We start from the raw sequence: 15513 nt of genomic DNA, 5'->3' as shown, positions 1-15513 counted from the left end.
AAAAATAAAATTTTGGAAAACAGAAACCAAACGGATTCAAATTCTTGAAGGATCTTTTTTAGATGAATTTGAAATAGGATAATACGTTTATGGAATGGCCCCTAAATAGCAGCAATTTCCTTTTTGATATTTGATATTCTAGGACTTGAGAGAAGGGTTAACTTGTGTACTTAACCCTAATATTTGATAATAATGAATTATATTTTCACAATTTAACTAGTATTAATCAATAATAACAAAATAAAATTAAATCATGAGTTTACAATATAGAAGAATTAGTTCAACGAAATTAAAATTTTATTTTAATTTTAAAAAATTCTATCTTATCTTTACATTTAAAAATCATAAATCAATTTTATTTCTTTAATAATATATAATAAAAATGTTCCATTTTAACAGATCAAAGTTAAATAGTTAATAAATTAAATAGGAATTTGTAATTCTATAAACATTAGATAAAATATTAAAATGCTTATTTTTACTAAAGAGAGTGTAAACAAAGAGGGTAGAAATAGAAATAGTAAATATGGTAATAACTATGTTATAAGTCCCACTAAATGAGAGGGTAAATTTTTTTTTTTCCGATTGCACGCACCTCAACTAATCTCATGGAAGAATACCTGACTTCACAACATTTGAATGTCAAAGGAACTCGTAAGATATTAAATCCTAAATAGGTGGTCATCATGATTTGAACACATCCTTTGCTATTTACATTGGCCCTTGAAAGCGAGGGTAAAAATTACAAAATAACAAATGAGAAATTGAGACCACAAATAGAGAAACACAATAGATCCGATCAAATTTTCGTAGCCACGATTAAAGGAAATAAAAATTGTTCGTTCTCATTACTCCATACCGATCCCTTGAAATAAAAGGACCTAAAAGTGTTGCTACGCATATATACAAGCATTGTTACAGCAGATTTAAGCCCATGTCATAGAATTGGGGAAATTCATCCCAAAACTTGAGAAAGTGAACTCCCACATTAATTTGACTACAAACCAAGTAGAAACCTCCATGGCCAAAAATAAGGAATCCTCCAAACTCTCTAAATTCCCTCCAATTCATTAAAGTTCAAAAGCTACCAACAAAGTTTAAGAAATAGCTATTTATAGCCTTTACAAGAAAATGAAAATAATTAATCAATCCTAAAACACTAATTCAATAATTAAACCAACCAGAAAAATAACAAATAGACTAATTCATTAACCAAGTCAAAATAAGTCGATAGACTTGGACTTGTTAAACCGCAAGTATATAACACAATCAACTTACTATGCAGAAGAACCATACAATCCACATTTGACGCCAAAAAAACTCGTAAAACATCAAATATCTTTGGTAGGTTACCGCTAAATATTAAACTGTGATTCCAAAAGCAAATGTATCTGCTAGTTACCCTCACCCCTCTTACCTTGATCCATGGTAGCTGTCTGCACACGCTACGGAGTTGGAAAACTAGAGAATAAAGAGCGTTTAATACCGCCCCATCATAACTATTATGCTCAACCCTTAATTTATTGTATGATAGGAAAATATAACTACGTTAATCACAATTTTGAATTACTGATGAGGATTTAGTCTGCAAGTTGAAATTGATATACTAAAAGAAACTAAGAAACTATATTGCAATGTCAAAGAGAAACTATAATATCGATAACCTCTTGAGAGGGCTATCTCTCTCCCAAAGAACTATCTCAAGTTCCTCACACAATACTATTCTCCAAGATATCCTCCTCCCCTAATACTCCTATTTATATCCATCATACCCCTAACTAATTACCATACTGTCCCTTTACAAACATACTAACAATATTCCCCCTATACTCCTGTTAGGTCTCTTACATTATACAATACTGTTCTCCAAGATATCTTCCTTCTCCCCTAATACCCCTATTTATATACATCATACCCCTAACTAATTACCATACTGCCCCTTTACTATCATACTAACAATATTCCCCCGCCTCTCACATCCTCTTTTCTATAAGAGTGAGAGTTTAGGCTCATTGACTTGTCCCTCAACTAATATCATAAAATAACAGTCAGCTGCAGGCTTCAACAATTCACACCAAAAATATGTAGACTATTTATTTATTTGTTTTTATATGAAACCTCTTGTTGAGGAAAGATCGTAGACTAAAAACCAGAACTCTTTATCCCCTGATATAAGATATTCTTAATCACTTAAATATTTGATCATAAAGAAGCAACAAACTCACCCAAATTTCCCAGCTAAAAATGCCTTAGGAAATACACTAAGTATGATAACACTTATGTCAAGAAATTGCACCAGGGTATCGATTCTAAAAAGAATTCTGTAGGCAGCTTCGTCAGTTTAAAATTTAAAGAATCCCTCAAGATTGTCATCTGAATCCTCCTAATAATTCTAATTGAGCACTCTGTCAATAGAATCTCAAACTACTTTCTTCCCCTGCTAAGCCTCTGCAAGTGGTAATTGATGCTTCCCCAAGGTTTCCTGTTTCTGTTGGACTGCACATAAAGTGAGACAGAAAATGCAAGTAACTATCACATTGTGGAGTGCTAAACTAAACAAAAGAAATTTATTGGAAAGCATAAGAAATTCTTGAATTATATCGACGAGTGGCAAAAGAGTCACCTGAGCATCCATGCAAGTATTAAGAAGTTCCTTATTTCTGGTGCACTTATCATCGTTGTTCTGATTAAGAGCTATGCAATTGAGGAATGATATCATTTCCTTCATGCAAGGTTTGCTAAGAGTGCCAAATTTTTTTGGGTTTATATATAAAGTACCAGCTTTCCTCCCCATTCTTACGAACTACAAGCAAAAATAAATGGCAGTTAGACTCGGACATTGCCATTTTGAATTCACCAAAAATCAACAATTAGAAAATATGAAATGATCTAACACCAGCTTTGTTCGAACTAGAGCTTAGCAAATTCCCAAGTTCCGACCCCTTAGAAATAGCAAAAACCAATAAAATTGTATCAAAACCCGTGTTTTTTAAAGCTCGAGGTGCACTAAAGCGTAATAGTCCTTTGAAGCTTAAGCACAAGGTGCAAAAAAAACCGCGGCCTTTTTTTCGAGGGCACACTATATATAAAATTACATAAAGATATATTTATATAGATATGTATGGAAATAAAGGAGGTATAACAAAAAATAAAAAGATAATAAGATATAATATAACATATAAAAGCCAAATAAGATTCGGAAGTTATGTCATTTAATATAAAGTGTCACTGCTCAACAAAAATATCAAAATAATCCTAAAATAGTATGATAATTGCAAATAAAAATCTAAAGATCAAGCTCATCATCACTAAATATGTCTTTTTTTTAATAGGATCAGTAAATAGGTCTTTAGTTTCATCTCTCCATCATTACTTGTAGCCATATGCATCTTCCTCTCGGTATCCTCTTCATCATCAATCAATTCTATGGGTGTGGCTCGTGTGGATGAAGATGAAGATGAAGCTCTAGTTCTAGTTCTTGACATACTTACTATAGAATGATAGGTAGGTTCTTCCACTCTAGAGTTCCACTCTAGAGCTCTCGAAACTGTGAGAGGCCTAATAAGAGTATAGGGGGAATATTGTTAGTATGTTAGTAAAGGGGCAGTATGGTAATTAGTTAGGGGTATGATGGAAGGGGGAATATTGTTAGTATGTTAGTAAAGGGGCAGTATGGTAATTAGTTAGGGGTATGATGGATATAAATAGGGGTATTAGGGGAGAAGGAGGATATCTTGGAAGTTCTTTAGGAGAGAGATAGCCCTCTCAGAAGGCTATTGGTATTGTAGTTTCTCTTTGATATTGCAATATAGTTACTTAGTTTCTTTTAGTATATCTGGATACCTAACAAATTGGTATCAGTGCAAGTTCATCCTGAACATGGATCATGATCGTGTGTTGGAGTTCATGCTAAACATTCAGAGATGTTTGGCCAAAGAAAGTGCTCTTATTAAACAATATTCCCCATATACTCCTATTAGGCCTCTCACATTTGATACCAATTTGTTAGGTATCCAAATATACTAAAAGAAACTAAGTAACTATATTGCAATATCAAAGAGAAACTACAATATCGATAGCCTTTCGAGAGGGCTACCTCTCTCCCAAAGAACTCTCTCAAGTTCCTCACACAATACTATTCTCCAAGATATCCTCCTTCCCCCCGATACCCCTATTTATATCCATCATACTCCTAACTAATTACAATACTGCCCCTTTACTAACAATATTCTCCCTATACTCCTATTAGGCCTCTCATAGAAACATCACCCTAGGTTAAAGAATCATCATCCGTTCATTACTGTCATCAATATTTTTTAAGATGGGACCAATCATGTTTCTAGTCAATATTCTATTATATTTTATGAAGATCAAATCATTCAGACAACTATGTGCATGCTTATTCTTTTTTTGCTATGAAGCTGCAAGTATAAAAGAAACAAGTTCTATAACAATTTTTTTTTTAACAAGAAACGAACTTCTCATTGAAACAATGAAAAAGAACAAAATTATTTAAAGATACAAACTCTCAAAAGAGTGAAAGAAAAACTGGAAACATAAAATAAAACTAAAACTTAAAACACTGCATAAAAACTTCCCAATTAGAATAAATTAGACTAGGGGAATAAGATTTAAATTAGGGAGATAAGGAGCTCCATTGCGAGGCTTTGAATCTAGCAATGTCGAAACGAGCTGAAGGAGACTGCCTCTTTTCTTCAAAGATCCTAAGATGTTAAAAGTTCTATAACAATTCAAACCAAGATGTTAAAAACTTAATTCTCAACGAGAACTAACCTATTAAAAAATACTACAGGTAAGACCTAAACCTCATGGCAAACTTTCAAAAGCGAGAGGTGATGCTGCAGGAAACAAAAAGATGTTGCTAGGTCTCCAGATTCTCTTTGCACAAAAAACACCATTGAGGGGAGATGGATAAATAGGGCATTCGTCTTTGAAGCTTATCATTAGTGCTGATAGCTTTGTGGCTCAAATACCAAATGAAAAATTTTACCTATGTGGAATAAGGGTCCCTCCAAATGGCTTCATAAAGAAGATTCTTCCAATCCGAAGGAGATTGGATGAGGTCGATTACAAGAGACTTGGTTGAGAAGAGACCATTGGTTTCAAGCTTCCATTGGAAGGAATCATCAACGTGTGAAGCTGGACAGTATAGACAGTATAGAGGAGATGTGTTTTTTTTTTTTGGAACAAGATACGAACTTCTCATTAAGATAATGAAAAGGAACAAAATTGTTCAAGGATACAAACTGTCGAAAGAGTGAAAATTGAAATGAAACATAAAGTAAACTAAAAGCTTAACGTAGAGAGGAGATGTGTTAAGGAAGCCCATTTGACAATTTATGCCTCTTTCAAGTTTCTCCTTATGCTTAAGTTCCAGCAATCAGAGCCTTCGTGGCAAACTCTTTTGATCCCTTTTAAAGGGGTGTGATTAAACAGCAAGGGAAATCTTTGAACTAATACCTCTTCGTTCAACCAAGGATCTTGCCGGAAGGATGTTTGTTGACAATTTCCAAATTTAAATCTCAATCGTTTCAAAATCATATTCTGGCTTCGAAGGATCGATTTCCATGGTTCTTTTGCTGTAGTAAGGATGATCAGCCCGGTTTGTGATTCCATAAAGATCTACCATACTTGGCTTCTATAACTCTCCTCCAAAAGGTTGATTTCTCAGGTATGTATCTCCAAGTCCATTTAGCTAATAGAGCTTTGTTTATCAGCTTCATCTTATATAAACCAAGACCTCTTTCATCAATAGTTTGTTGAATGGTTTCTTGCCGAACCAGATGGAAATCTTTGTGCTCACTGCTGCCCTTCCAAAGGAAATTTCTAATAATACAATCAAGAAAATCAGCAACTTTGTTCAGCATGCTGAAGATGGATAAATAGTAAGTGGGCAGGTTGGATAGGGTGTAGCTTGTATGAGGAGTGACTCTTCCTCCTTTGGAAATGAGGGAACTTTTCTAGGTTTGGAGCATTTTTTTTACCTTCTCAACCAATGGATCCCAGAAAGAGGTAGATCTATGACATGCTTCAACAAATAACCTATGACATGCTTCACATAACATGCTTTTCACAACATAACAAATCTTAATCACTTCCAACCATACAATATCAGCAAATTCTTAAAGTTGCAGACAACAATCATGGATACCAGCCATATACATATCCAACAAATAAAAACAGCAAGTTACAATAACAGTACCGACCTCACAACCATGTTCAACAATTAAAATGTAAGAGAAGCACACTTATAATGGAAAATCAGCAAGAACAGTTTCTATTAGCACACAGCAACACACACACCCGCCCATGTGCTACTTACAAACAAGATCCTAACGTGGTACTAAGCTCGCCGCAAGGTTCCTAAATCCAAAGAAAACAATCAAACTTGGGTTAGAGTTCACTTTATAAACACTTAATTTGCTTCGAACTAAGTTTGGGTGATTCGGTACCTACGAACCCACGCCAAAATACTTGGGTTATGGTTGGGTCACTTCCGAAAACGTTCGAGCTTCTAAGATCAAGTTCGAAAGGCTTCGGGCTTGCTGATTCAATGTCAGAAAGCGATGGGTAACGTCGGTTTGGCCCAATTAGGGGTGGGTCAACGTCGAACCAATGACGAGGGTGGGTATCATAAATCAAGCTACGAACGGGTGTGGGTCAACGCCAACTATCATCAGAATAAAGAATACGCCTAAAATTTAAGCTCGAAGTCACCGGGTTCGTGCTAATCGCGTGCTGGTAGCGCGGCTGCTCAGTCGGAGGCAACACCGGAGCTTGGGTCGTTGGGGAAAACCGCCGCTGCTATGGAATCGTCGGGGTGCTGCAGCCAAAACGGCGTTTCACGGGTCTGCTCGAAGCCGCCGGAACGAGGACCCGTTCAGATGGGGCCGAAATCGCGTGGGTCGAGCCTCGTCACGTGGGTGCTGCCGTGGGTCGAACGCCGAAGAAGATCACTGCTCCGTTCGCTGCTTCGCCGGAGAACAAGAAGGATAAGGGTGGGGGGGGGGGGGGGGGGGGGGGGGGGGGGCGGCGGCTGCGGGAAAACAAGGGAAGAAAGGGGAAAAAGAAGAAGAAGAAGGAGAAAGGAAAAAGAAAAGAAAAAAATAACAAAATAGATTTAGGGTTTTCATTTTTTTTTTTTTTAATTTGATTCCATTCCTTTTTCTTTAGTTTGTTTTAAAACCTATGGCCCAATCCCAATTTTTAAATGAGGCCCAAATAAGTAACACAAAGTCCCAAAACAACACGTCCAAACTTTCAGTTTAGAAATCAAATAAACCCACAACAATCCGAAATAAAACAGTTAACTTAAACTCTAAATGCCAAGAATAAAAATCCAATAAATAGAAATTGAGAGTCCCAAAACCATGGATTTAAGATTTAAATAGAAGTCTCCTGCACTGTTCGAGAACTTAAATTATCCTAATCCAACAGAATTAAACTAAATTCTAAATTACCCAACATCATAACTCCAAAATTATAAAATCCAAGAATTAAAATTATCAGCTTCGGGCAAAATTCAAAGGCACTAATCATATCTTAAAATAAACATACCCGAGAACGCGGGGCGTTACAGCCTATAAGTCGAATGATAGAGAATTAAAATGCACACCTATTTAGTTATGATGACCTAAATCTTTATATTTTTTATTTGCAATTATCATACTATTTTAGGATTGTTTGATGTTTTTGTGTAGCATTGACTCTTTATGTTAAAAGACCTTTTGAATCTTATTTCTTTTATATGTTTTACATCTTACTATGTGTTATAACTCCTTTATTTCCATATATGTTATGTATATATATTTTAATGTATTTTTCCACAGCGTGCACCTTGCCTGTCCTTTATTTAATATTTTTTTTTTGCGCCTTGAGCTTTAAAAACACGGTACACGGATGAATACTAGAACACTGAACACCAATCCCACATTAGCTAGCATGCTTCTACAAATTCAGCCACAACAAACAATCATTCCCAGCAAGCTTTCCTTTCAAACCAACGATAATCATATGTTATCGTTCAAAGTAATTCGCACAACATATTCTAGCATGAAACGCTTATATTTAGAACATTCCTCCCATTCCTAAAAAATAGTTCAACAACAACTTCACAACAATACCTAACATGCTCTTTGAACATCCGCAAAGCATAGTACAACACACGCCAGCACAACTGTTCACAATTTGAGTAATCCATAAATAAGGAAATCAGAAAATAACATTTCACATACAAGTACAGTACACAATTTATGTCTATACAGCAAAGACACGGACGCAAGCAACTTACAACAGGGGCAACGCTCCTAGCTCTTGAACCAGTTCGCTTCCTAGGCAAGCAAGAAATTTTCAGAAGGTTATCATCCAGTTAACCGAACCTAAGGGTGTTTGAACGCCTTACCAAAAGGGTTTGGGTCTTTGTTGGTCGGTGCCAAACACGTTCGACTCTACAGATTTGAGGTCGGGGTGGCTCGAGCTCTCAGATCTGATGCTGATAGGGGGTGGGGATCATGGTCTAGGATCGTTGGGGCATGGGTCACCGCCGATTGCCGTTGGGATGTCGTAGTGGGCAGACGATGGGATCTTTTTTAATATGAGGTGATGTTTGGAGAGCTACTAGAGCGGAAGAACCTATCTATACTACTAGAGCAAGTCTGTCAAGAACTAGAACTAGAGCTCATTTTCATCTTCATCTTCATCCACACGATCCACACCCATACAATTGATTGACGATGAAGATGATTCCAAGGAGGAAGATGCAAATGCCTATAAGTCAAATGATAGAGAATTAAAATGCAGACCTATTTAGTTATGATGACCTAAATCTTTATATTTTTTATTTGCAATTATCATACTATTTTAGGATTGTTTCATGTTTTTGTATAGCATTGACTCTTTATGTTAAAAGACTTTTTGAATTTTATTTCTTTTATATGTTTTACATCTTATTATGTGTTATAACTCCTTTATTTCCATATGTTATGTATATATATTTTAATGTATTTTTCCACAGCGTGCACCTTGCCTGCCCTTTATTTATTTTATTTTTTTTGCGCCTTGAGCTTTAAAAACACGATACACAGATGAATACTAGAACACTGAACACCAATCCCACATTAGCTAGCATGCTTCTACAAGTTCAGCCACAACAAACAATCATTCCCAGCATGCTTTCCTTTCAAACCAACGATAATCATATGTTATCGTTCAAAGTAATTCGCACAACATATTCTAGCATGAAACGCTTATATTTAGAACATTCCTCCCATTCCTAAAAAATAGTTCAACAACAACTTCACAACAATACCTAACATGCTCTTTGAACATCCGCAAAGCACAGTACAACACACGCCAGCACAACTGTTCACAATTTGAGTAATCCATAAATAAGGAAATCAGAAAATAACATTTCACATACAAGTACAGTACACAATTTATGTCTATACAGCAAAGACACGGATGCAAGCAACTTACAACACGGGCAACGCTCCTAGCTCTTGAACCAGTTCGCTTCCTAGGCAAGCAAGAAATTTTCAGAAGGTTATCATCCAGTTAACCGAACCTAAGGGTGTTTGAACGTCTTACCAAAAGGGTTTGGGTCTTTGTTGGTCGATGCCAAACACGTTCGACTCTGCAGATTTGAGGTCAGGGTGGCTCGGGCTCTCAGATCTAATGCTGATAGGTGGTGGGGATCATGGTCTAGGATCGTTCGGGCATGGGTCACCGCCGATTGCCGTTGGGATGTCACAGTGGGCAGACGAGGGGATGCGGGTGTGGCGGCCGGTGATGGTAGAGATGAGAGAAGGAGAGGGAGAGATTCTATGGTTTTTTTTTTCTTTTGACTAGAAGCCTAAAAAGTTAAATAAATCTTCGGGTTTTTTTTCTCTCGCTCGTTTGGTAAATCCTCCCTTGTTGGCATAAATGTTAATTGCCAACAGTTTCAACAGTGGGCCCCTCAAATTGGCTACCATGTTAAGAATTTCCCTTTTAACTACTTTTGGGGAAACCATCCACGCGGTGTCCTTTCTTTTTATAAAAGGGAGTAGGAGCTTTTGCTCCCCTCTATCCAAGGGTACCCACCACCCGCCCCAAAGCCCAGATCCAAGAGATATTGGACGGTGTCCTATTGAGACTGTATTATTGAAAAATTAAAAAAGAAGCTAGATAGATGGAAGTATATATCGCTCTCAAAAGGTGGAAGAGTGATTCTTCTCTCTCGGTCCTTCACAACCTCCCCTTCTACACATTCTCACTTTTTAAGGCGCTAACAAAGGTGGTCAAGGAGATGGGAAGGACATATCTTCCTCCAAAAGGAAAAGCTTTTGGCAGACCATGGTTTGATATTGCAAAGATGGAGGCTTCTTTTGCGAGTTTTATTCGGTTCAAAGTTGGAAATGGTAAGATAATTTATTTTTGGAAGGACATTTGTTTTCCACCATTTGATTCTTGTCTTTAGTACCATCCATATCATTGGCCCCTAGTCAGAAAAGAAAAAAAAGTACTTTTGCAAGGTTGCTTGTAGGCTTATACTCACTTGTTCCAAGACTGATCCGCCACGAGCATTCAAGTGAGCGTTCCCAAAGGGTATTCACACCAATATCCACCCTACCCAAGGAGAGGAAGCCGAGAGGTCAAGTAAGGGAGTGAGAGAATTTTTCTTTATTTTTACCAACCTTTGTTCGTGTAGCATGGAGTCACTAAGGAGGATAGAAGCCAGCCACGGAGAAGGAGCTAGTACGTCAAGCAAGTATACCTTAGTTGCTAGAAGGACCCTCAATGTGCAACCAAAGGAAGACACATTGGGAGAACAAAGAGACAACCTCTTCTACGCACGGTGTACTATTAAAGCCATTCCTTGTAGTATCCTTATTGATAGTGGAATTTGTGTTAATGTCATTATTACTTACATCGTGGAAAGGTTAAAATTAACCACCACACCCCATATACGACCATATGATCTACAATGGTTGACCAATAGTGGGGAAATCAAGGTCCAAACCAAGTCTTAGTTCCTTTTTCCATAGGAAGGTACAAGGACGAAGTTATTTGCAACGTTGTACCCATGCACGCATGTGATTTGCTACTTGGACAGCCTTGACAATATGACAAGAGAGTCAAGTATGTTGGTTTTCACAAAAAATATTCATTTAGCAACCACAGTAAGAAAACCACACTACTTCCATTATCTCCAAGGGAATTAAGAATTGATCAAAAGAAATTGGAAGAAAGAAGGAATGAGGCTGAAATCAAGAACATTGCTTAAGCTTGATAAGAAGTAAACAAACTTCCAACAAAGGGTAAGAAGGTCGTGAGTCTCATGGCAAGTTCAAGTGAAATCAAGAAGGCTTAAAATTCTAACCAAATGCTCCTCATGTTTATGTGTAAAGGTACGTGTCTCCTAACCCAAGAACATCAAGATACATTACCTAGTGTTTTTGTTAAGCTTTTACAGGAATTCAAGGATGTGTTTCCTGAAGAAATGCCTAAGGAGCTACCACCATTGAGAGGAATAGAACACAAAATTTATTTCATTCCAGGATCTCAAATTCCCAATCGACCGACATATCGAACCAATCCCAAGGAGGCCGAAGAGATCCAAAAGCAAGTAGAGAAGTTGCTTGCTCACGGGTATGTAAGAGAATCCCTTAGCCCTTGTAGTGTCCCAGTTTTACTTGTGCCTAAAAAGTATGGATCTTGGCGCATGTGTGTAGATTGTAGGGCTATTAACAAAATCACCATTAAATATAGACATCCAATACCAATGTTAGATGATATGCTTGATGAATTGCATGGTTGTAATTTGTTCACTAAGATTGATTTTAATCCAGATACCATCAAATTAGGATGCAAATAAGTGATGAATGGAAGACCACTTTTAAGATAAAATTTGGTTTGTATGAATGGTTAGTAATGCCTTTTGGATTGACTAATGCACAGAGTACTTTTATGAGGCTTATAAACCATGTTTTGAGAGAATATCTAGGAAAATTTGTTGTGGTATATTTTGATGACATCCTAGTATATTCTAAATCATTGAACCAGCATGTGGAACATGTAAAGTGTGTGCTAGCTACCCTTAGGGCCGAAAGGCTCTTTGATAATCTCAAGAAGTGTAGCTTTTGTATGGAGAGAGTCCACTTCCTAGGTTTCATCGTAACAAGCCAAGGAGTAGAGGCTGACCAAGAAAATGTCAAAGCAATTCAAGAATGGGAACCCCTTGAAGTATAAGTGAGATACGAAGCTTCCATGGTCTAGCCGGATTCTATAGGCAATTCATCAAAGACTTTAGTTCGATTGCCTCTCCCCTCAACGATCTTGTCAAGAAGAATGCGAAGTTTCAATGGGGTCCCGAGCAAGATAAGTCCTTCAACACTTCTTAAGTCTCATTTATGTAATGCCCCTTTTCTTGCTTTGCCAAATTTTGAATTAACATTTGAAATTGAATGTGGTGCTAGTGGCATTGGAATAGGAGCCATGTTGATGCAAAACCAAAGGCCAATCATGTACTTCGGTGAAAAGCTTAGCGAAGCAACTTTGAATTACCCAACATATGACAAGGAGCTTTACGCTTTGGTGAGAGCTTTGAAAACTTGGCAACATTACCTATGGCCGAAGGAATTCGTCATCCATACGGATCATGAAAGCTTTAAGCATTTGAAGAGCCAAGACAAACTCAACCGAAGGCATGCCAAGTGGTTGGAGTTCAAAGAGACGTTTCCATATGTGATCAAGTACAAGAAAGGTAAGGATAATATAGTGGCCGACACACTATCAAGGAGGTATTCTATATTCTCTACTTTGAGTACAAAGCTTTTAGGGTTTGAGCATCTCAAGTCTATTTATGCTCTTGATCCATATTTTGCTAACCTTTTTTAGATTTGTACTAATGGAGGAACTTATGAGCCTTATACTATGTTTGAAGGGTTTCTATTCAAGAAGGACAAGTTATGCATTCCCCAAGGATTCACAAGAGAGCTACTTGTCAAGGAAGCACACGGAGGAGGACTTATGGGTCACTTTGGAGTTGCTAAAATGTTGGATATGCTTGCCGAACATTTTTTTTGGCCAAAAATGCGACATGATGTCAATAAGGTATGTGAAACTTGCATAACATGCAAGCAACCAAGTCTAGAACTACGCCACATGGGTTGTACACTCCTTTCCCCCTCCCATAGCACCATGGTTAGATATATCTATGAATTTTGTGCTAGGATTACCAAGATCAAAAAGAGGTAAGGATAGTATTTTTGTGGTGGTGAATAGATTTAGCAAGATGGCACATTTTATTTCTTGCTTAAAGTCTAATGATGTTAAACAAGTTGCGGATCTATTATTTAAAGAAGTGGTTAAGTTACATGACATTCCCCGAACTATTGTTAGTGATAGGGATGTTAAGTTCTTAAGTCACTTTTGGAAGGTATTGTGGGAAAAGTTGGGAACAAAACTATTATTTTCAACAACTTGTCACCCACAAATGGATGGACAAACCGAAGTCGTTAATAGGATCATGGTTACTTTACTTCGGTCGGTCATAGATAAAAATTTGAAGAATTGGGAGGAGTGCTTGCCATTTATGGAATTTGCATACAATCGAGCAATACATAGCACTACTCATTGTTCGCCATTTAAGGTAGTATACGGTTTCAATCCTTTAACTCCACTTGATTTATTACCTATGCCACCTAACAAATTTGCTAGTCTTGAAGCTGAAAGCAAGGTAGATCTCATGCGCTCCTTACACAAGGAAGTGGAGGAAAGGATCGAAAAGAATAACAACAAGGTTGCCTCAAGGGCCAATCAACACCGGAAGCACGTGGTATTTCAAAGAGGAGATTGGATTGGGTACACTTAAGGAAAGAACGGTTTCCAAATGAAAGAAGCTCCAAACTCAATCCTAAAGGAGATGGACCCTTGAAAGGATCAACGAACAATGCATACAACATTGATATCCAAGGTAAGTATGGTGTTAGTGCCACTATTAATGTTCCTGGCTTAACTCCTATTGATGTAGGTGAAGAACTTGATTCGAGGACGAATCCTTTTCAAGAATGAGGAGATGATGTGATCATAAAGCCACCAAACTTACCTCAAGGACCAATCACGAGAGCTCAAGCCAAAAAGCTTCAAGGAACCATGGAGAATTATGTGCAACACTGAATTGGCTCCATACAAGAGGAAGAGAATGAAGACACCAAGGTCCAACACAAGTGCCTCATTGAAGTTAGGTCAAAGTGAAAAACCCATGGCAAGGGCATGTCTTGCCATACGCATAGGCCATCCGCACGCACGCACAGCGACACGCACGCGCGTGTGTCTCTATTGCGCGCACCATCACACTGCGAGAACCTCACAGTGAGCCCCCTACCGCACGCTCCTCAACCCTGCTAACCTCACAGCGCATGGTCCTTACACGCGTTGCCTGCCTAAACGTCCATCGTCTGTTGCCCACGCCTGCATGTTAGCGCTTGCCCAGCACCCATGTGTGCCCCTGTCTACCGCACATGACCGTGCGTCCACGCCTGCCCCAAGCGCCCGCGCACCCCTTGTCTGCCCAGCGCCCATGCATGCAGCCTTACTTGTCCGCGCCCGTCACGTCCACGTCTAGTGCCCCTGTCTGCCTCAGCGCCAGTGCCAGTGCCCAGCGTCCCTGTCCGCAGCCCATGCGCGCACCTACCAACGCCAGCCATGCCTCCGCACACGCCATCAGCCCCCTTACCTTGCCGCCCAATCAATTCCACTCAAGGAAATTATTTCCTTATTATTCTAGTTTATTTGGTGGGGTTTGATTTGAATTTGATTTTGTTTGATTTCTTTTTAATTTCAACTTTAGGCAAGTTTTTCACCTTTTAGGAATTTATCAAATTATTATTTTATTTTTAATTTTTAATTTTGTTATTTTCCTTTTTCAGCAAAGGCCTCAACCTATATATAGGTGTGTACCCCTCTCCATGTTGAGGCATCTTAGAACCTTTGAATTGAATAAAAATCAAAATTGTTTCTCACCCCTTTGCGTTGTGCAAAACCCCTCCTAAATATCGAATTCCTTTGTATGGTTGAACTTAGGTCTTCATATTTGCCCCTCGGAGCATGCTTGTTTAATTGGTCATCAAACTGGTGGAGTGTTTCCGGCCTCGAGCATAGTGAGTATTCTGTCTGCTCAAGGTAACAACTGCAAAGGTAATCCCTCTAACTCTTAGCCTTTCGAGTTGAACCAACTATACGATTGGATTCAAGTGGCTTGTGGCTCGAGTAGCTCAATACGCTTGGGTTGTCGCGTATCATTTGGTATTAGAGCTTAGGTTCTAGACCGGGATATGTGTTATTTTTCTGTCTTTAAATTCTTATCATTGTCTATACTTTTCCTTATTCGAAAACCTTACAAAAAAAAAATTACCATCCATCGTTCTTGTCTTCCGCGTGCCAAACTTCATCTATCTATCTTGTATGAGAATTTTTTATCTCGAAAATTGTTCTACAGTGTATAAAACTCAT

At 38.0% G+C, this 15513-nt stretch overlaps 1 protein-coding gene across 3 annotated transcripts; it reads right to left on the bottom strand.

The window, feature by feature from the left end:
• Window positions 1-2068: 2068 nt before the first annotated feature.
• LOC111024495 (uncharacterized) lies at window positions 2069-7039 on the bottom strand. Of its 3 annotated transcripts, none has more exons than XM_022302195.2 (4): window positions 6478-7039; window positions 6344-6384; window positions 2624-2803; window positions 2069-2496 (listed from the first exon to the last, which is right to left on the bottom strand). In XM_022302195.2, exons 3-4 carry the CDS (start codon window positions 2792-2794, stop codon window positions 2425-2427), a joined length of 243 nt encoding a protein of 80 aa, XP_022157887.1. In that variant the 5' UTR covers window positions 2795-2803; window positions 6344-6384; window positions 6478-7039; the 3' UTR covers window positions 2069-2424. The 3 variants fall into 3 exon arrangements, with proteins under 3 accessions (XP_022157887.1, XP_022157886.1, XP_022157885.1); XM_022302194.2 differs by having other exon boundaries at window positions 6474-7038; XM_022302193.2 differs by lacking the exons at window positions 6344-6384; window positions 6478-7039 and adding an exon at window positions 5482-5847.
• Between the last annotated feature and the right edge of the window lie 8474 nt (window positions 7040-15513).

This window comes from Momordica charantia, assembly GCF_013281855.1.
Source record: "Momordica charantia cultivar OHB3-1 chromosome 3 unlocalized genomic scaffold, Mcharantia_2.0 BLBB01000003.1, whole genome shotgun sequence".
NCBI lineage: Eukaryota > Viridiplantae > Streptophyta > Magnoliopsida > Cucurbitales > Cucurbitaceae > Momordica > Momordica charantia.
This window is presented reverse-complemented; position numbering and strand designations above follow the sequence as displayed.